The following is a 22,115-nucleotide window of genomic DNA, read 5'->3' as shown; positions in this document are numbered from 1 at the left end:
GTAAGAGTAGCAACACCGTATAATAACATTCCGAGAAATTGTTTCGAGCCGGCAAACAAATAGTTGCCCATCGAGATTCGAGTGATATCATCTCGCAGGCTCGAGAAATGATCTCATCGCACCTACATATTCGCAGTTAAGTAGAAATACCGCGGAAATCTCGAGATATTTTGCAAACGCATCTCTCTTTGCGAATGAACGGCACATTTTCTCCAGTTTCCATGGCCGCAACGTTCTTTCGCGCGATTAACGCACGTGTCTAGTTGTCTTCTTGCATCATTTTTGATGGATGATCAACATTAATGCCTCGTCTATCTGTTTATACTTCGTAAGCTATTTGTTTACCATTTACGCAGAATATTATGAGCTATGGTAATAAGTTAATATCGATTCTCTAGCCATTCTTTTCTGAACTTGGTAAGAATTATGGAATTCCATCAGATTATAACGTAATTTCATTCTGATACTTGTTGCCTGAGAATAATGGTTTATTATCGTTTCAAGTTATTTAGCTGTGATTTCGTAATTTAATTTGGTAAAAGATTAAGTAGTTTTCTTATTTTATTTATATTGTAATATTATATTGTAATTTATTACGTTATAAATTATATGAATTTATATTGTAATAGTAGTGGTTTTATGTCTGTAAGAGTAATGTTTAGGAATTTCTGCTGCTTAAGACAAGAAATAGCGAGAGTGATTTGGGAGATTGTGATTGAAGTGAAACTGTAGGATTTCACGGGGGATAAATGTAGTTTACAGAGTATTAAAGAAGATTTATTCTCTTTCATTTGAAAAGTCACTTTTCGTATCGCGCTTACTATCGAACGTCGCTAGAACGACTTCGTTTTTGTTTGCGGTGAAAGCTCATTAGATAACGCTAATAGCAGTTGATTCGCCTCAGAAACCCATCAGGATTATTTAACCGTCCACTTTGTCGTACATACCTCGTATTAAAAGTAAATTCCTTTAATATCGAAGAAATTCTGTTGAAATTAGATAAATTGAATATCTTTTTATTACGACACACGTTATTCCTCCACTAAACTCTAATCTTAATGTACACGTAAACGACGTATATTAAAAAACACCTCCACCTTACATAAACGAACGTATCAGGTAAAAAACTCTACCAGAAATTCAAAGGAATGTAATCTCTCATCCGTCACATTTAAAAATCATCCGCCAGCGGTTTAATGGTTTCGCATTGGCGAAAATTGGCTGGCTCACGCGTAGCTACATCACGTTCGTGACAATTGCCATGGCACTATTAATGCAAATTGCCGTGAAACGGGTTAAGCTGGTCTCAGTGGCGGATGCTCTTAATTGCCAATGGACTGGGTAACGATTACGATTGCGTTTTTCCGAGTGAAAACGCCGATAGAGAAAAAACACCGACCTAGCCGTGTATGGAGACGCGCCAACAGGCCAGTGAAAGTCGTTTTGAACGAAATCGCCGGTGGTTCGTACACTTTGCTAGCCAACGTGTCGCACAATACCACTACTACTGGTGCTGGCCGTCCTCTCATCGAGCTTCCAGCATAAAAGTCAGTTGTTTAGTAGCGCTCCAGCTCCAGAGGCTTCGTCTTGGTTCGCGTGCCACTCCTTTAGTGTCTTCCTCGTGCATCTAGTCTCGTTCACCTGACGCTCGATTCTTCGATATCCACCGATACTTCGTGATTGGAGATCGACGTTCTTCTGTGCGCTCTCTGTGAGTAAGTAATTGGATTTTAATGAAGATATGATAGAGTATAGAAAGGATATTGTACGAAATGTTAGAAAACTTCAGGTTCTAATGTTTGAGGACTTTGAGGTTCGCTTGGGGTTGAAGCTTTGATTGTAGCGTAGTCGTTATTAACTTGGATATGTCTATCTTGTAAGAGAATGATTGTAAGGTGATCCCTTTATATTGTTTTATTTTTGTAGCATTCACATTATCCAATACATCTTACAATGTAATTTTTTGGAAATTCACTTAAAAAATGAAATTTGTCACTTGCAAGATGCACTTATGCCGGTTTTTCATCGAACTTCATATTTGAAACGATATAATATGTAATGTATAATAGAAACGAATTGTCAAATCAGGAATGTTTTATTTTGTAGGAGAATTTTTTAGATAATTTAGTTGACGTTGAACCACGATGTTTAATTGAAATCCTCATTTAGGAATCATAATCGTAAAATAATTCGGTGGTTTTTTCCAGTCTAGTCGTTCAAGGTTGATTTAATACATCTAGCAGATTGAATGGAGGACTGATCTTAACTTTGATACTTTGTACTGTTACGTCGCATTTAACAGGGCTATATTAGCGGAATAATACATACGCGACTGTGTGCTAATTTTTGTTAAAACGTTTCTACGTTTTGAAAGAGATTTTCTTCTCTTTGCCATTGATACATTATTTTCAAATTGCTTATATTATATCTGAACGATCAAAGTATAATTAATACTTCAAGCACGGAGGAAGATCGATAAATTGAATGAAAGCAGGGATAAAATATGTGAAATATTAAACGTGGACATTTAATTGTTTCGAATACTATTCTCTCCGAAGTATCATCGTGGATTGATTATTTTATCGCTAATCAGTATCACATTGATCAATTTCGGAATATTCGTTATTCCATTATCAGAATATTCACCTGTTCTATTGCGAGATATCTACATCGGGACGACAATTCACGAAAATTCATCACATGCTTGTGTGAAAATTTTGTCGTGGTTATTCGTAATAGAATATCCATTATTTGTATAAATAATAGGAAAACGTTGATTGAAGCAAACAAACCGTTATGTTATAGATTAGGAACTTTAATGGAATATATATAGGAACATTTAAATAACAGATTGCAAATAACGCAGATTCCATTATATTTATAATTGCATTATATAGGTATCGATTATTTTGCTTTATTGTATATATAATATTTATATTGAAATATTTATTTTAGGAGAAACGAGTATTTTCATTCGAATTAGCAATATATCAAAAATTAACCAAACACGATTCTTTCATTCTTCAATTTCCATTAATAATCTTTTTCTTTAAATTGGTAATACATTCTACAAATAATAGTGCATTCAAATTAGGGGCATAGTTGAGGATTCGCGTTACTTTTATCTTTTTCTGCTATATTACTCTTATTACTCTGTTATATATGTACACCTAAGCGTATATTCCTTTTTAACCGCCCAATCATCCCACAGCATTCCATCAGAACGAAAATTATATATATTTTTTTTTTCATAAAAAATTATTAAACTCACAAGTTATTTAGAAACGTTAGAAGCAAGGACTATAGTTGTTCTTTCATTTTCCACTTTCTCATTGCTAAACATCTCATGAATAATTACTAAAATATTTTCCGAATCACTAAACATTCAAATTAGCAGCATAGCAGGCAACCAGTTACCATTCTATTATTTCGAAACTACTAACTCTGCAAATGAAACACAATACTACCAATAAACCCTTCACAATTAGTTTTATATTATTTTCGCATAATTCGCTAACAAATATTTTCTAAAAAAAAAGAAAAAGAAAATACAAAAATATTTCCAAAATAAGTAAGTATGTGAAATTAAAAATATTCCATTCAATCAATCCCCATCTTTTTATTGTTCAATAATTCTAAAAACTTCAAAAATCTTGTTAAAACGATTCAAACGAAATTCCTGCACAAAATCGCTCTGAGAACGATTCACAACAAATTCATTCACAAATCTCATAACCATTGTTCTGTTATTCTCTGTTCTCATTTCTATCACTAATCGATCGCGTAGATAAAATAACGTTATGTTGCAGAGCGCGTTGCAATAATTGCTCGACACCATTGTGTTGAATAGTCGTGGAAGAAAAGTGCAGTTAATTAACGACCGACCAATGTTTGATCGACTCGGTGATTTCGCACGGTAGTTATTGTAGCGATCGATGAGACATAACAGGCGGTCGCACTACGGAATTTTCGCGTTGATTAATTATCCAAATGCCTCGATCTATGAAATGACTGGCTTCCTGTCCGAGTACCGGTGATTTCGTTGATTTAATTTGGACGGTGGACAGGCTAGGTCGGTCAGCGCGTGTTATTATTACCGAAACGGGCGTTCTCCGCGTTCTATGGCTCGATACGCACCACGTAGCGATCCATGATCACCGATAAAAGCGAACACACCCTGACGCTATATTTGTAAGTCACGTACGAGTACCGGAAGATCGCGTCGAGCATCGCTGACCTACGGCAACCGACTTCGACTTGGTCGTGGGTAAAGAATTCTTCTTACGAGCGATGGTGATGAGCGGACTGAAGGATTTAATTTATTTATTAAATATCATAACAAATACTATGCTCTGGGTATTTTATATATTTTTACAAATTTGATCTTCTCATAAATGCACCAACATCCGCTATAAAATGGTATTTTTGAAGAAGAACTTTTCACGACGCTTTCGGTGGTTGCACATGTAATTGTTGTCAAGAGTAGGGAGAAAAGGGACCTGTATCGAACATTGAATAATAAATTTTTATCTAACTTTTTTTATAAATAGCGTCACTCCGGGAAAAAGATCAGGAAAAAATGGAATGAATAGCATGTAAGTGCTTATTTATTTTACCTATTAGGTGTGCTTTGTAACGTAGTATGTAACTATTTATAGTTTTACACAATACGTCGCATAACTTCGTCTATGCGGGTATAAATATATTGTACAAGGTAGACAAAGTCAATATCTTATGTAATGTGTCATAATATGAATGCGTAAGTCTGTTGCTGAGATTGAGTAAACAGCAATAATACTTCAGAGATTATTTTGCGAGTTATTATTACTTAGTTATTGTTATTTTCTCTCAATAAGTGATATTTGTCAAACATCGTTATCTAAAATCCTTGTTTAAAGTTGATGTTTACCGAAGATTATTGCAGGTTAACGATCACCAGCGATAAAAGTGAAAAAGCCATAATCCCTATTCGATGTTTATTTTTACTAATATATTTCGAAGTTTATCAAAAATTTCATTAATATTAACGTATTTGAAAATAATACATAGACATCTTCTATCAGAGAAACATGATGTTTAAAAAATTGTAACTACGACGAATAGTTGACGATTATTCTCTTAAAGTTACTTTGCTAAAAAGTGAAGATAATCTCCAACTATTTTTCTTGCTGCTCTAATCGGCTGAACTTTCGATTTAAGTATTTAACTCGACACACTTCCGTCCATGAAATACGTTAATAGACGTGACCAAAGAAAACGTACGAGCATATACTGCTTAATGAGAATTAACAGCAAAAACAAATCTATTATTGAGAAACGAGTCAGTATAAAATTTATAATTTGCTTTCTTACAATCGTAATTTCTAAAATAAGTCAATGTTGATATCTCAATTGATCAATGAACTTGAACAATTTTCACAATTATCTCCATATCGGTTACACACAAAAATTTATTACAACTCAGCACAATATTCAACTTCTTTATCTAATAACTATCACAAGCTGATATTAATTATCAATAAGAACATTTATTGATAAATTTATTTTCAGAAGCCAAACTGATTAACGCTGCTTTTTATAAATTTCCTTATTAAGATTATACTTAACATCCAATTCCGAAGAAACAGATGATTCTCATAAATTTATTCATCGGTAGAAAAATAATAAAATTAATAATATATTAAAATTTTTAATTTGTTTAATTTCAAAAAATAATATCTGTAACATCATCGCTTTCCTCTATTTTCCGACGCATCGTATACTATTTACCAGCGTGACTTACAACGTCGATTTATTCAATCGAACCATTTTCTCGAATTCAAAGAACGCTCGAGGTCCTACCCATTTGAAAGAGAACGTTCGTTTTTTGGCTTGATCGTCGGTAGATTGAAAAGTCGACACGATGACCCAGATCACGAATCTGGAATCAATACACTTTCACGATTACGGGACCTTTTGCGTACGTACGGGCCAAATATGCTCGATCGGTGCTCTTTTGGCCCATTGCCAATAAGGATCTGTTTAGCAGGAAATCGACGCTCACAATTTGCATCGATCGCGTTTTCTAGACAATATATCAATTGTAATATCGTGGGACTCGGACAAACGTGAAACTACACGCTTAATGCACATTGTGCAATACCTTTAGAGAAAACTGAAGATACTTGTTATCATTGTGTCGAATGAATCTTTCTCGGTGATTTATCTTTGAATGTTTATTGGCTGTTCGATTGAAGCGAGTCACGTGTACATCGAGAAAATCGAGATTGATCATTGAAATCGTAGGTAGTCGTAAATTTAATAGTGGTTTATAGTTACGTCTGACTTTTAAATCAGCTTGTAAGAATATCGCAAACTTCTAACATTTTCAATATAAACGTCTTCTACCATATACGTATTCTCCCCTTAAAAGTAACAGCCAGAGAAACCGTAGAAAATATCTCACGTAGTGAAAATATTTCAGGCGAAGACATAGAAACTTTCTCTTGTATTATGCCCGACGTTTAAACAAACTTCTACGAATATTTCGAACTTCAAAACCTTTCGATGTAGAATTTTCTCGCAAATTTGCATTTTCCTGCAAAAAGTAACAACCAGAAAAATCGTACAACTCGTAACAGAACGAACTAGTTTATCTCACAACGAATTATCTTTGCGGGTCTTCCTATTTTTCAGTATAGCTGTATAAATCTGTATATCGATGTTACTCGCGAGTAAATTTCTACAACTCACCTGCTACCACTTAAATCAGGAAGAAGGAAAGTAGAAAAGGTACAGAAAAAATAAAGCAGATCATGATTTATTCAGATCTCGACACTGTTGAAGAAGAAAGTGAACATTTCTCTTCGATGGAACGTCAAGTTGCAATTAGATTATTAAAAGCATAGAAAATGACCAGAGCATTAAAAAAAAAAAAAAAAAAAAGAGAGAAGGAAACAAGCACAGAGAAAAACTGGTCAGATTCGGCAACAGTACTTTCACGTCTCACCCTCATCGTCAGTTGAAAAGAGACGTTCTTTTCGATAGAACGTCAAGTTATAATTAATTGGGAGCATAGAAGATGGTCAGGGCATGGCTGTACTAACGAGCCAATTAGTCTTTCAATGTTAAATTAATTAGAAAACGCCTATGGCTTGAAAAAAAAAGAGAGAGAGAGAACACGACGGTATTATAAAGTCACGTTGCATCCTGTATCATTAATTTCCTATGCTCGATGAAAATTCGAACGCGTGGAACGATTTTCGAGCTTCGTTTGCAACGTAACGGTCATTAAAATCCACGCACCCGTGACGGCTGCAACAACGGTTCCTGTTGCAGGATGAGCTATTTCCAAGCGGCCAACAGTTTAGTACAAGCCGCTATCTATCTCGGAACAACAGGTAGCGCGATGTCGATAGGTGCGAACACCGCGTTGCATAACCCTCGCGTTTCTGAATGGCCGATGACGCTTCGAAATTGGCGCCTTTAGAATTCGTGCTTTTTCGTTTTCAATGAAACTATTTTCCTCTTTTATCTTTTCTCCTTTCGTTTTGCTTCGGAGGACCGAGTTTGGGATTGTTTTGCAAATAAGATATTTATCGGGGAAATTTTTCAACTTATTTATCACTTAGCGGTATTATGCTTTATTTAGAGAAAGCTTTGATTCTTTTAAGAATAGAATTTAGTATTTAACTCTTTGTACAATTCCGACGCAGCCAGAGCGAGAATTGTTGTTTGATTTTGTTTTCACTGGTAAAAGATAAAAGAAGAAGAGAATATGAATGGATAAACAAATTCACGGACATTTATGATGTTTACTTAATGATATAAAATTTCCCATTTCAAAAAATGTAAAAAATGTTCTAGAAATGCTGCCATATCTACAACTGGTACTATATTTGCGAATAGATTAACTTATTAGGTACCATGATTTTCATTTAGGAATTACAGAAAAAGTTTTATTTAAATTTCACAGTATCGATGCAATATTTTCTAGTCAATTAACTATGTTAATACCAGATCAGGTAGAACGTATATATATCAGGTATAAGTTTATGGTCGTTCATCTCAGATTCGGATCTTGTAAAAAGTGCAAATTCATTCCTTACAGATGTACATACTAGACTTGTTCCATTAGACATGTACCGTGTAAGTGCTACAGTGAGATTGAAAGAACATCGTTTTGCAACATGAGAAAGTAAATTATAGATTAGATTCTTTTTACTTTCAGCAAATAGGCAGTAAACGTCGATAAGTAGAATTCGATACTTGTCTGGTGCAAGATATCGATTCGATTAGATGTACGTATGTACGTATTTTGACAAATACATATTTGTCATGAAAATAAAAATGTACGAAGAGAAATCTCGTCATCGTTATATTCTTTCGTGGAAAATTATTCTCCGAGTTATTAATAGCATTTACAAAAATTAGAATATATCGTCAAATGTTAAGAAACTATCGTTAAATATCGAGGAACATAATCACTTATACAGGTTCAATTCAAAATAAATTGTAAGATTTAATGGAGATTTAATTTGAAGATAAATTTCAATATTCACAGGATACGGTTAATGTCGTTTCCTGAAGCTTCTTTCCATTTTATCAACTTCATCAAATTAGTAGATTCAGGTTTAAAGATGATATTTAAGATTTGAAAAACGACCTCTGTTAAAGTAAACGCGACTAAAATTTCAGAATATTGCAGCCTGTTTTCCGAAACAATAATAAAAACTTCAAAATGCTTTAAAATATCCGATTCAACTCGTTGAAAAATATAATTTCCTTCGTGTCTATAAAATAAAGTGCCAAAGAAACTAAGAGTGACGTTCTGTTATAAAACTTACAGTAAACACATTTCAAAACTCGATGTTACACAAGCAACAGGAAGACTCGACGAACTTGTCTCTATATTTGGTCACATCTCGTTTCCTTCGGTCAACTTTTCCCGCTGTCGCGAATGTGTTACCTGTGTCCATATCGATTCTAATTGCGAATGTCTAGCGCTAACAGCTGGCAGTTGCTCCGTTGTAGGAGAAAGACACGAAAGGATTCGAGTTTCCGATTTCTACGCATGGAAATTCGAATCAATCCGGTCGCGTGCTACGCAATACTCGGAGAAACTATGACGAACGTACGTACGTTGTGAAACTCGCAGACGATTCTCTATTCCAGAGAATAAGAGATTATTGTTGCTTGAATATTAATATCACTGTTAGATCAGCCTAATTACAATTATATAAAGACACAAGATAATGGACTTTCTGTCTTATACGTAGAAGATTTAGTAATTTGTTGTTAAATTAGTTTCCAAGTACAAAAAATTACTATACATTGAATATACTTGTGAAATATACTACGATAACAACACACGATATATCAAATGGTAAAAATCATCATACACATTTTAGTTACGACATAATGTTTTTCTACTAGTTTCTCATAATAAACGATCGTTGATAACATCAACGTATATTCCCATGACTAAACTACATTCTTTTACTATTAAATTAAATTCATAGTACAAGGAAATATACTTTTTTTTTCATTAGATAAACAGTTATTCTATTTCAATGTAATCGATTGACTTGCAGAATACTTGATTGCGCGTGGGTGGCGAATAATCATGCCTTGTAGTCGCCACTATGGATATCATTGATCCTCAATAACACACGCGAGTAATACACGAGATCATTGTGCAATATTATCTAAATATCCCAAACCGTTGACGGCGGAGAGATTACTATACCTTATCGATTAACTTCGAAGTCCTCGAGAGTTTAAGTTTCGCAATTCCTCGACTGACCATAAAAGGTCTTCGCTTCCACTTCTGTTGCTCGGTTTATCGGAACTTGTCGATAAGTTTTGTTAATTGAATGTTACGTTAGCGACACTTGCTGCGTGTTCAGTCTTCAGAATACGCTGGAAGTTGCATTCATGAAACAAATTGTTAGTCCTTATAGTCGCCTGTCTATATATTTTTCATATTTCACTGATAACATAGGTAAGTTATATAAAATCGATTTTTAATATTTAGTTTCTATAATATTTTCAACGTGTACTTTCTATAGTGTAAAATTTGAATAAGATCAGATTTTAGAATACTTTTTACGAAAAAATAATATTTAAGTTTTATAGGATTTTGTCGAATGTGAGTTTCATAAAAATTGAAATTGGCTTTTCGTTGTTGTATTTCATTCACTGTTGTGTTTCCTTTTAGAGACTAAATTCTTTTACTTCATTAGCTATTATTTGTAATAATAATTTCAACGGTATCAAAATTATTATTAGTTGGAATTGATTTGATATTTTTAAAGATTTAAAGCACCATAAGTACATTTCGTTCATAAATCTCTACAGTATTAAAGGTCTATTAACGAAATATTTAGTTTCGCAAAGAATTACGCTTACTTCATAGCCAACATTTCATAATTCAAAGTGTACATAATAAGCTGGAAGAATAGTTATACCATTTAAGATCCTCTCACGAGATTGTCCTCTACAAAGAAGGAAACTAATGGAGCATTCTGCAGACTTAATAACTGGTCTTTTCTATGATCTTGTACTTGTATTCTCCGCGATAATCCTATAATAAAATTCAACCTCCACGGCTGTATAAAAGCATTGGTTTCTCACTCAAAAAGCTGCCTGAAGAAAATTAAGATACTTAACTCTAATCTCCACAAATAATTAATAGATTTAACAGACAACATTTCTTACAGAATAAAGATGAGATTAGAGCGAAATATGGTAAAATACAACACTATTTATTACGATACTATGCAATGATCTGGTGCAAGTAAAATTAAAAATCACACACGATACGTTACGAATTTCTTTCAAACTTAAACAGAAAATAAAAAGTGAATTCATCGTAAGGAATAAAATTAAATCTTTTCATCCCATCTTTATAAAAGTATATATTCTCCATGCAGCAGCACAATTTTCCTGAAAACCGCGTCAATTAACACAGTAGATCATTTACGTTTCGTGTCACGTTAATTGATGGTAACTGGTCTAAAGTGTATTAAACGCGTTTCTCGGAAACCAGTCGCTGCTTCTTTTCAAATTCCTCTATGGACTGCGTCGTGACTCCTGCTTCGTTCCGCCGAGAAATTAGTTTTGTAGACTCGTTAGGCGCTCTTTTGAGGAAACATAGACTGCTAATTGCGTGCACGACCTATTAGCGTAGGCTACCAACGCACAGGATACGTATATCGTCCTGATTGTGACCTTCTTCTATGGCCATTACCGATACCTAAATCGACCTAATTTCGAGACACCGCGAAACTTTGTGGGAAATGTAACCTGTAGAGAGCGAGCGGAAGTTTCGAAACTGACGACAGCCAGTTAGGCTGAAACGAAGTCTTTTGTTGTGACGTAAAGTTGTTGGCGCGGTTTCCAGTCCACTCACGACTAATGAGCTTTGGGCGAAAGTATTGGTGAAAGGGCTATGTTTCGGAGAAATGCTGATATGAATTTTATATATTTCGTTGTAGACTTGATCAATACTAGTTTAGATAAGATAGTTGTTAACAAACTAAGATAGTTTGCGTCAATTTGATATATGTTTGTAATAAACGTGAAAGATAATCTGCTCTTGGGTTGCAGGAATTTGATGTTTTGTTATTTTGATAAAATAAATTTGTAAGATTATAGTTAGTTTGACAGATATTTAAAATTGCTCTAAATCAATGTTAATAAATTCAATATAGACATTTCTGGTATAGGAACAGTGAAAGTTTGGATGAATATGTAGGTGTTCCGAATCTATTTTAATAATTTTTAGAAATTAGGATCGTATAGCCTATATTTGAGGAATGCTAGAAACAGAAACAAAGTTTATATAAAGATGGACTCTTTAAAACTTTATGAGAAAAGCATGATGAATATATAAAGTAAACTTGCTTGTATTTAGAATTAAACAAGGTAAAAATAGCTGAATGGTCGACATAATCGCTCGCTATCAATACTCAAGATAAAAATATATCCTTCTGCTGCTAATTTAAAGTTAACATGAATGAACAGTTAAATTTATAACTTCACAAACTTCCTGTCTTGCCTCATATTAAGGCCGCTATCAGCCCCTTCATTCATTATAGTCTTTTACTAAAGTTTTAAGCAATTTATGTTCTCATAAAATGTTTCTCTTATTTCTTCTCGCAGAACGTATTGACTAACTTTCAAGAAAATCTTGAAACTCTTTGTATACTTCTACTAATTATACCATTAATATCAATATAATGTATTTAAGAAAAGACCCTATTCTTCGGAATACAAACTTCATATCTAAGATTCTTCCCAGATGCTTGTCGATGTCATTTTACCATTACCATAACCTGCGTTATTGAATCGTTAAAACTTTACAGTTTTAAGAATTTCAGGTAGATTTATGGGGGCGACCGAATAACTCGTAAACGTATATATTTCTTGCGAACTAGTTCGCGTTTACTTTCATCGCCGACGGTCCGGATCCAAACGACGCAAGTTTCCCAAACGAATTAGACACAAGGAATTTCTGTCGCGTTGAATAAAACGTTCGCAAGAAATGTCGCGATATACCGGCTGATGCAAGTATTTGAGCACTTACGATACAAAACTTTTATTTCTATTTTGTGTGTCATGTACAGAACATTTGAATTTTTATTAGCACTGTAGAGAGACACGATTGTCATGGTTATATTTTTAAAATTTGAAACAAATCTGGAGACACGTATAGAAAAATTGTAAGATATTTAATGTATGTTTGGTAAAAAATTACTATACAGCATGAATAGCTATCTTAAGCGTATAATGAGTATTACATATTGACCTATAGAAGAGATATTGAAATATATTAATATAATGGATAGTTGACCGTTTAAGTAAGGGAAACCGGCGCAAGTTGATGTAGTGAAATTATCTGCACGCTATATGTACATATTATGGCTGGGTATCTCAAGTTTATTAGCCAAGTACTCTGTACGCTGCAGTGTACATTTATATACGTAGGCGTTGGTAGTCGCTATTCAGTAGCTTCCGTTTCTAGAGAAATAAAGTAAATATTCGTGTTGCCTTTTCAATCTGTCTGGCGAATACTATACAGAACTTTATATTACATAATTTAACATTAAGTCGTTTGAGAATAACGTAATTGCGTTGTGATCTATATTTTTTTATGGAGATGTTTTTATATAATGACTACCAGAAGGATACACTGATACGTCTTGTTTGAAGAAGGCTGATACAGTGCATCAATTTTCATAACCACGTAAAATAGTCAATAACAAAGTTCACTGTTTACTCATTCTGGATAATTCTCATCTATTTTTAATTGTTCTTAATTTTTGTGACGATAATGGCATAATTCAGTAGCTGCAGCCACTAAATAAATTAGTCTACTTTTAAAGAACATTATTTTGCTGCAATGGATAATTGGATAAGCAATAATCCAGGAAAAATTCTAAATATCTTAAAGCTGGTAGAAGAAAAAGAAATTCAAGAGGCAAGAAGAGAATGACCTCAATGATGCTTGCTGACTTGCCAGTGAAAAAACGGCTGGAAAATGAAGCAACGGAAAAGGATAATAGAAAATTAATAAAACAAGAAGAAGTACGCAAGAAATTGTGTAACTCTTTAATGAGAAATAACGATGATGAAGAAATTAAAGATACAAGTAACGGTAACAAAAGTATAAATTACAAAATCAGTTAAAAAGACTTAATAATAAACCTACACCTGATGAAAATGAATCAGAATTGAAAATTGAAGATGCCTTATGTTTAAGTTGTCCTGAACCATTTTGGAACCATAATGGATTCAGTGCATATTATGTGTGCAATGTGGTAAAGACATTCCAAATTATGTATGTATTAATTGCTACTTGGATTTAGAAAGTAATTATCTCCTTATGTTGTTTTTAAGTAAAGATATCTATACTTATTTTATTTATTATATTATCAATTATTAGTTTACTAATTTATTTATTAATTTAAACAACAACAAGAGTATATTTCGGATAATAAAAATGGTTATTAAGAATAACAATAAGAATATATAGATATCAAAATGCTCCACCACAGGAGATTCATCAAATAATCATTTTATAATTTATTTCGCATATATTTTTCTGAAAGTTTCATTTGCGATATGTAATGAGGAAGGTTCAAACTACGTTTCAGCATACTCTATTTAAGTTATTGATTCAAACAAAAATTGCAGAAATCAGAAACTGAAAAATACAATTATAATAGTCGAATCCCATAAAATAGTACTGATGAAATTTCGAAAAATGTTTTGCGTAACACACATAGCGTAATATTCATAAAAGGTGTGTTCATAAAATGTTCGAATACTTTTGGTGAGTTTGTGTAGTTTTCTGGACGAGCGTCAAGCAGCTCGCTTTGTTTCCGTTATTATTAGAAACAGTGACATCCGTGGCATCCAAATTTCGCGCGATTCTGGTCAATTTTTCACGCATACTGTATTCGCGAGAACCAAATGGTCCGTTGATGTTGCGTTTTCTTTTCTTCTCTTTGCTTCCTTTTCCTTTCACTTTCTTTCTTCGAGGAGCTTTCACACGAAGCTTTTTTCCAACGCGAGTCTGTTATGTGGCGTAAAATTATTGTCGGCGTGTGATCCGCCCGGATAGAAAACGTTTCGCCTTTTTTTTGTGACCGTGAAAGTAAGCAGGAGCGGTTTTCATTCGGCTATACAGAAATAAACCTGCCAAGAAGCCGTACAAATTAATTAGCGGGCAGATTTCTCGCGGCCAGTGAGAGCATACGCGCGCGTTATTTGGAACACTGAAAGTTTCATTCTAGATCTGATCGTCGATATGCACGGCACTATAATTGATCTTCCTCGCGGTATTGTCTTCCGGTTATTCATCAGTACAATGACGAATAATATTTGCATTGAAAGAGGAAAGTATGCAGGTTCAATGGAATACATTTTGTTACATCATAGTCATGGAAAGAGTGTGCTAATAATTTAATATTCGGTTGCATCCTCTTCGGAAATTACGTAACTCTAGGATTGCGTATGAGAAAATAGGGAGTTGGCGATGAAGCGAAGACATTGATGAATATGAATATTAGAAATCTGCAATTTTTAACTAATAGAATCCTGTAGAAATAAACATCGTATTTTATTCGTTTGAAAAAACATGTATTTTAATTTTATACTTCGTACAATACACATCAATGCTTATTGCTTGAACAATGTTTTTATTCGCATTAAGTTTAAAGTATACTAGGTTTAAAGCCTCTTAAAAATTCAACAAAAGAAAAAGACATAGCTTATCATGTTGTTGAATGTGATCTGCGTATTAAAATACTCGTCTTTAGTCATTAAATGACGTTAAAATAAAATGATATTCGTATGTACATTAGTATGGTTTTATATATAATTTAATTAATGGTCACATAATAGCCCACTTCGTCTCAGTCATATCAATCTCACTTACAGTTTATCATAACTAGAAATTAATGTCCGTCTTGTACTTTTTTATAAATTATATTCGGTTATACGCTCCTGTGCCTTCGCATCATTTTGTATTATATTACATTAATCAGTTTTCTTCTTGCATTCTTTTTTCTCTTTCTTTCTTTTGTACAATTTGACGTAATACGATGCTAATTTGATGCGAAAAATGAACTATTTGACTCGTCTATTAATAACAATAACAATAATAAAAATAATAATAGCAATTGTACGATCAAACGACAAAAACGTATTCGTGGTAGCAGCAGATATTAAGTTGCCGTATTCCTGAGCGCAGGGGTGTAATCGTTATTAATGCGGGCCTAGGTCACGGGCGGCGGATCGTCTTTGGAGGCGGCTAGTTAGTTCGCAGGAAGGCCAGTGGCCGCGCTCGCGCTCACTATAAATAATCATGGCGCGGGGATGTCCAAGTATAGACCGTTGGGAGTTTGCCAGCCTGCGAGGAGGCCTCAGCTATTTTTGAGGCTGTCGCCGCTACGAGCGCTACAACGCGCGATAGACGCTCTCTAATCAAAACTGCACGGCCGAAGAACGACAGAGATGGCCGCTCTGTCTTTTCCGACCGCGAACCACGGGCCTACGCAACACGCTCCCACCTAGCATGCACAATTTCCCCACTCTTAGCATACACACCGATTACCGGTCTTTGCGCGACCTTGAGTAGAATTGATTTATCGCGTTAATCATCTTGACACGGACCGGTGGAGGGTCCACGTGTTTCATCAAATTCTTTTCGATTACATATTGTACATACTCCGCACGAAAACTGCAGCTATATGTGTATCATGTGTCATAATTATAACGCTGTCGTCAGTTATTTATCACCTTATTAGTTAGATGATTTTCGTTGGATGGCTAATTTAGTGGATCATAAGGTCAGAAATTATGGCATCGTGTAAATGTAGAATGATGTTAGTCGTTAGAATGAATAATTTCTTCAACGTGGATTGTCGCGTAGTATTGTATATAGTACTTTAATATTGTATAATTCAGCTATTTTATGTGAAAGACAAATTCTTTTATGCTAAAAGATCTTGAATCGTCAGCTACTTTTAAGGGTATTGAATGATTCAATGCAAGAGCGAAAATGGTAAATGGTTGTTTAACCTCTCTCAATTTGCGAATTTTATACGTATATGGAGGTGTTTTGAAACAACCGCCACGGGTGCTACATCAACGTCAATACCTGCGCGACGCTAGACGCGCAGAAACTTTCTCCATGGGTTAGCATCTTGTATACTTCATTCAAACTAACACTCTGTACGGTTGATGTCAAACGGCTTAAGGCGATAATTGAATGAAAACTCTCTCGTTATTATAAACAATTAGGAAAATTAAATAAATATTTCTTGCGTTTTAAAAAGCTATTCCATATTGAGTAAATATTTTGAGATTTCTTCGAATAATTACGAAATATACTACGGAGTGATAATCCATTTCACTTGTTCTTTGTTCAAATATGGTATAAGCGTCAAAGGGCGCTGCCGCAATCAGCCGCAATCGGTGAACTGGTCAGTGAAGTGTGCGTTTGTCGTGAGAAGTGGGTGAGGTATTTGATTGCGAGCGGTTCACCTAATTTCGCATTGAAGGACCGTATCATTGTGGTTCATTGTTGTGAACGATTTGTCAGTAGTAAGTTTCATTCTTGTTTAGATGTTAATATTTGAGAGACGGTCACGAATCGCCGTTTAGCGTGGGTTGTCGATTTGGCAGATGAGTTGTCAATGAAAATCGATCCCGAATTATCTGGGGCAAAGGGCATCAGCCGGATTGGACAGTTGCCGAATTTAAATGCAACTTGTCGATTTGCTGATCGTTCGATCAGGAACATTGCCTGCGTGTACTCTTAGGCGTAGTGATAAACGTGTTCCGTGACGAAATACCTCGTCGCTAATATTGTATACGGAAAAATATAATTCGTCGTTTCGGCTTCGATTTTCTGGTCGTCCGTCGAAGGCCATTGTTTTTGTCATTCGGTTGTTTCAATCATTCATTGAACTTCACGCGTGTCTATTTATACAAATTTAAGGAGAGTGAAACTATTTGTTAATAAAATATTACGAAAATTATCAGAAAAATTTTCATCAATTTTTCCATATATTTAGTAATCAGTATCTAAGAATTCATACTCTGTGTTCCTTTATAATGCGGATGTGTTAGAATATTAACATAGTTTAATAGCATCATAGCAGTTTTATATAGCATTAGATAATTATACTAATAACTCTGCTAATAAAATGTCACGGAGACACTCTGTAGTTGACCAAGAACCATGGGAAACTTTCCAGACTTCTTCATCGACCAAAACTACCACTATGACAACTGCAGCAAAGCTGTATGGCAAGGATTTGAGTGAATACGATGATGTGGATGTGGATGATTTGTTGGCACAACTCACCCCAGAAGAAATTAATATATTAGCAAAGGAAGTGGATCCTGATGTAAGAGAATTAGAATTGTCTTTGTCATGTTTAATTTATAATAGCTGATATAAATATATTTCATATACTCTTTATTCTTGTAGGATAGCTTTATGCCACCATCACAACGTTGTAGCTATGAATGTGACAAGAGTCCTACAGGACCGCTAAATCGCAAGAAACTTATTGAACACATCAACAAACAAGCTTTAGAGACACCAGACAGACCGGAATTAAAACCTTATGTACCTGGTGTAATAAGAGGGAAAAAGGTATTGTTTTAAATCAAATATTTTGTTTTTAATACATTTGAAACAAAAAATATTGATATACATGTTTTCATTGTATACTTTTAGTGGGTTCCTCCTCCTCAAGAAACTGCAAAAGAAAAAGAAGCAGATGAGCAAATTGCTATTGATCTTGGAGAAGAATATGAGCAAGCATTGTCTAATGCTACTCAAGAAGAAATTATTGATCTTGCTGGTGAATATAATTTTCTACAATAGAATAATATAATTTTCAGTAATGGTAGATTTATTTTGACATCTAATATTAATTTTTTGCATGTAGCTATTCTTGGATTTCATTCCATGATGAATCAAGATCAGTATCATGCTTCCCTATTAAATTCTGGCCAACCCGTTGGTTTGGGTTGGGATGGTGTAACGAAAGCTAGTCAACCAAAACCTTATCCAATGGAACCACCTAATGATACAGATGTTGATGCCACTATTAAACAAGTGCGAGAAGACGATACTTCGCTAATTGATTTAAATTGGAATAACATCAAAGTAGGTATATGAAACCTGTTACTGATTGTACACGCACAGAACGTTCGATATTTATGATCACATAACGTTATTATATGTAACATTATTATTTTCCAGAATATATCTGATGAAAAGTTTATCCAACTATTTGAAGGACTGGAGATAAATACACATCTCGAATCCTTAAGTTTAACAAATGTGGGACTCACTGATAAGACTGCACAAAGGTTGGCAGATGCCTTAGAGAAAAATTCTACGCTCAGAGTACTCAAGTTAGTATAATGCATTTTATCTACTTTGTATTGTATCAATAATCTTTATTAGATATAATAAGTTAAACCTATAACTTTTTAGTGTGGAAACAAACTTTATAAGCCCAGCTGTGATAGTGAGGCTCATCAGGGCACTCCTTAAAACGAAATCAATAGAAGAATTTCGATGTTCGAATCAGGTAAGATACAGTGAAAATTTTATACCTTTACATCTATTAATTTATCTACCAAATATAATAAAATTTTCGTGATGATTAATATATTTTGTTTTTGTATTTAATATATAGAGGTCACAGGTGTTGGGAAATAAAATTGAGATGGAAATTACACAATTGGTGGAACAAAATCCGACATTGCTCCGACTTGGTCTTCACTTGGAATTTAACGATGCTAGACATCGCGTGGCTGCACACTTACAACGCAACATTGATAGGAGTAAGTAGAAATAATATATTTATAAAAAATATTTCTTTCGTGGAAGTTTTAATTTTGGACATATCAAAATAATTTTTTATAAAGGTCCTGTGAAAAATTTTATATTGAGCTTAAATAAGAAATAATTTTATTCTTTTTTCTATATATTTTTGTATACAGAATCTGTTCTTTAATATAAAATGATCATTTATCATTTAAGTCTTAAGTGATATTCATCAAATAAATCATGTGTTAACGTGTTATTCTTGATACAACTTTGTAGTTGTATCAGAGATATCAATGATTCATTAGATCGAACAATAAATCTTTTTTTCAGGTATATTATAATTAAAATATCAATTCATATGTCTCAAATATTCATTTATAATGAAAAAAGTTTTTCCAGATGATTTATTTATCAAGGGATATGTGCCACATTGGAATCGTACTTTTTATATTATTCAAACAATTATTCTTATATTCTATATAGACACGATTTTTTCCTGTCGTTCATGCTGCAGCGATATTCATACTGTTAATTTTTCGTTTAGATGGGAGCAATTGTATGGGGGACCATGGAGATTATATGACGAAATGCTTCTAACTCTTCCGAATCTGCTTCGTAGTCTTTCATAGCGCTTTATTAGCACATCATCATTCATCCATTCATCCTGCTAAATTCATTTATTATTTTTCTAGCTAGTGATATAGAGGTAATTATGAGTGTACCCATTTGCAATCAACATTTCTTCATACCTCTAACAATCTATGCACTCTAATAACCCCTTTCATCTAGCCACTTTGAAAGTTCCATTTCATTTCTCGCACTAGGAAGATGTTGTACCTAGAAACTTCATCGACAAGTGTAAAATATAATCTGTTTCCAATTTTCAGCCAAGTACAGGACCAAAGATTAAAGTGTATAGGCATTTAATTTGGTATGAGTCTGTTTAAGTCGCGATTATTTCTCATTATTGCTTATATATAGCTTATTTAACATTGATAAGCAGCAGAACAGATGTAATCTTTGATTCATGCTTTTGTGCAGTTTCGCTTTATTTAATTTACTAAAGAAAATGTTTGTTAATAGTATTAGTTTAGAAAACACATGAAAACACTATTTTCGAATACAAAACGATGAATTTTCAAGACAATGACAACTTCTCAACAATAAATTCTTCTAGGTCCAAATCTTGCCTTCTATTCACCTTGCAGCATGCATATCTTTCACATGTTTTCATGTTTCCAGTGCAAGCTTTTTATCTGTTTCGTTTTATCATTCTCACGTTCATCTCACAATTATAGTTTTGAAAATGTTTCACGTAAATACGTGAAACGCCTGCATTGATTTATATTTTGTCTGAAACTTGTTCTATCCTTATGAAATAGTTATAATAGTATTCGAAAGATTTTAACGAATTATTTATTTTGTTAGTCTGTCGTGTGCAACGCGCTAAGCTAGAGGCCGGTGAACTTCCTAAAAGTTTCGCTATCCCAGTAGGTGGTGTAAGAAACGAAACGTAGCGTTGACTTTTTATAGCGCAGTGAGTAATATTTGTGGGCAAGAAAGTCCTGTATTGAAAACTTTAATGTCTTTAATGCCTGATTTTTTCGGACAATGTACAATTTTCACGATGTCGAATGTAAGTGAATGTCCAGATAAAACCATATCCATGATTCGTAAATTAAATTATTTGCTTGCGATTGTTCATTTGTTAACCGCATTTTGTACCGGTTTGATTAATTCGTGAATAGACCTTGGTCTAACAGTGACCGTTCTTAAAATTGTTTGAGTCAGTAAATATGTTCGTATTTGTATATCCTTTATATTAGTAAAAAAGAAAATGGCCAGTACTTTTAACAATAAAATAAATAACTAACGGATAATCATGAGCATTATTAGGGTTGAGAATTCTATTCAATTAATATCTGATATTATAATGATATTATGGCACAATTATCATGGCTGTATATTAGTATAACAATTATCAATTATCAAACAATATAAACATAACAAAGAATTTTATATTATCTGCAGCACTAATAGCTGCATATTGACGGTAACAGTGACAACAATCTCTTATACGTACACTATTATTAACATTCATGCATCCATCGCACGATTTTATTTTAAGTTGCTCGCATAATCTCTTCTCTCATTTCAATCTGTCGCACACATCTGCTAAAGCAATAACGATAAACTACAGTATAAGAAAGTACACGAAGAGAAATACGACAATCTATTCGAACACGAACGAATCTTTCAATGCGATGATCAATTGATATGATAAGTACACACATCTCAGATTGTCTTTCCAGGCGGAGCCCTCGAATCAACGTATGCCAATGGTCCGCACCCTATTTCGCAATTTATGGTCTCATTGTCGCGTAGATGCGCGTCACATAACGTTTAGGTTGTACGACAATTACAGTGATCACGATGAGCCCAAAGGATTACGATGGCGAGCCACGCCTATTTTAACTGATTAGGGATCTCGAAACGATCAATTAATCGTAATAAAGTTATCTATCTGTGTTACACTTGCTACAGTCTTTAAATTTTTACATTCCAATCTCGTTTCAACAAATACAAAAATTTGCAACATTTCAAGAAAAACTTTCATACAAAATTAAAACTAGAAATCACGTATAATGTATATTTCCATTAAACTTAAGAAATTTGTTAATATCACAATTTCGAAAATGAATGCATGTAGTAAGCAGGATTAATGATGAAGAAAAAGACCGATTTGGATCGCTTCGATTTCTCTTATTTT

The 22,115-nt window shown here is 33.8% G+C and overlaps 1 protein-coding gene across 17 annotated transcripts in view; it reads left to right on the top strand.

Moving 5' to 3' along the window:
- The window catches only part of Tmod (tropomodulin), a 114,951-nt gene that overhangs the window by 64,924 nt on the left and 27,912 nt on the right, over positions 1 to 22,115 (top strand). For 7 of the 17 annotated variants that reach the window (XR_011799886.1, XR_011799887.1, XM_072004001.1 and 4 more), the window contains exons 2-8: positions 17,751 to 17,903; positions 17,987 to 18,154; positions 18,239 to 18,365; positions 18,453 to 18,673; positions 18,770 to 18,924; positions 19,007 to 19,103; positions 19,212 to 19,359. Coding sequence is in view for 13 of the 17 variants with exons in the window: in XM_072004001.1 (XP_071860102.1) it covers positions 17,751 to 17,903; positions 17,987 to 18,154; positions 18,239 to 18,365; positions 18,453 to 18,673; positions 18,770 to 18,924; positions 19,007 to 19,103; positions 19,212 to 19,359 (1,069 nt within the window). In the remaining 4 variants the exon portion in view is untranslated. Of the gene's footprint in view, positions 1 to 1,545; positions 1,716 to 9,963; positions 9,983 to 16,811; positions 17,095 to 17,750; positions 17,904 to 17,986; positions 18,155 to 18,238; positions 18,366 to 18,452; positions 18,674 to 18,769; positions 18,925 to 19,006; positions 19,104 to 19,211; positions 19,360 to 20,232; positions 20,277 to 20,773; positions 20,883 to 22,115 lie in introns of those variants that run through there. The other 10 variants (XR_011799884.1, XR_011799885.1, XM_072003999.1 and 7 more) reach the window with 6 other exon arrangements.

The sequence above is a fragment of the Bombus fervidus genome, chromosome 5 (assembly GCF_041682495.2).
Source record: "Bombus fervidus isolate BK054 chromosome 5, iyBomFerv1, whole genome shotgun sequence".
NCBI lineage: Eukaryota > Metazoa > Arthropoda > Insecta > Hymenoptera > Apidae > Bombus > Bombus fervidus.
The sequence above is the reverse complement of the archived record's forward strand: the minus strand, read 5'-3'. Positions and strand labels throughout refer to the sequence as shown.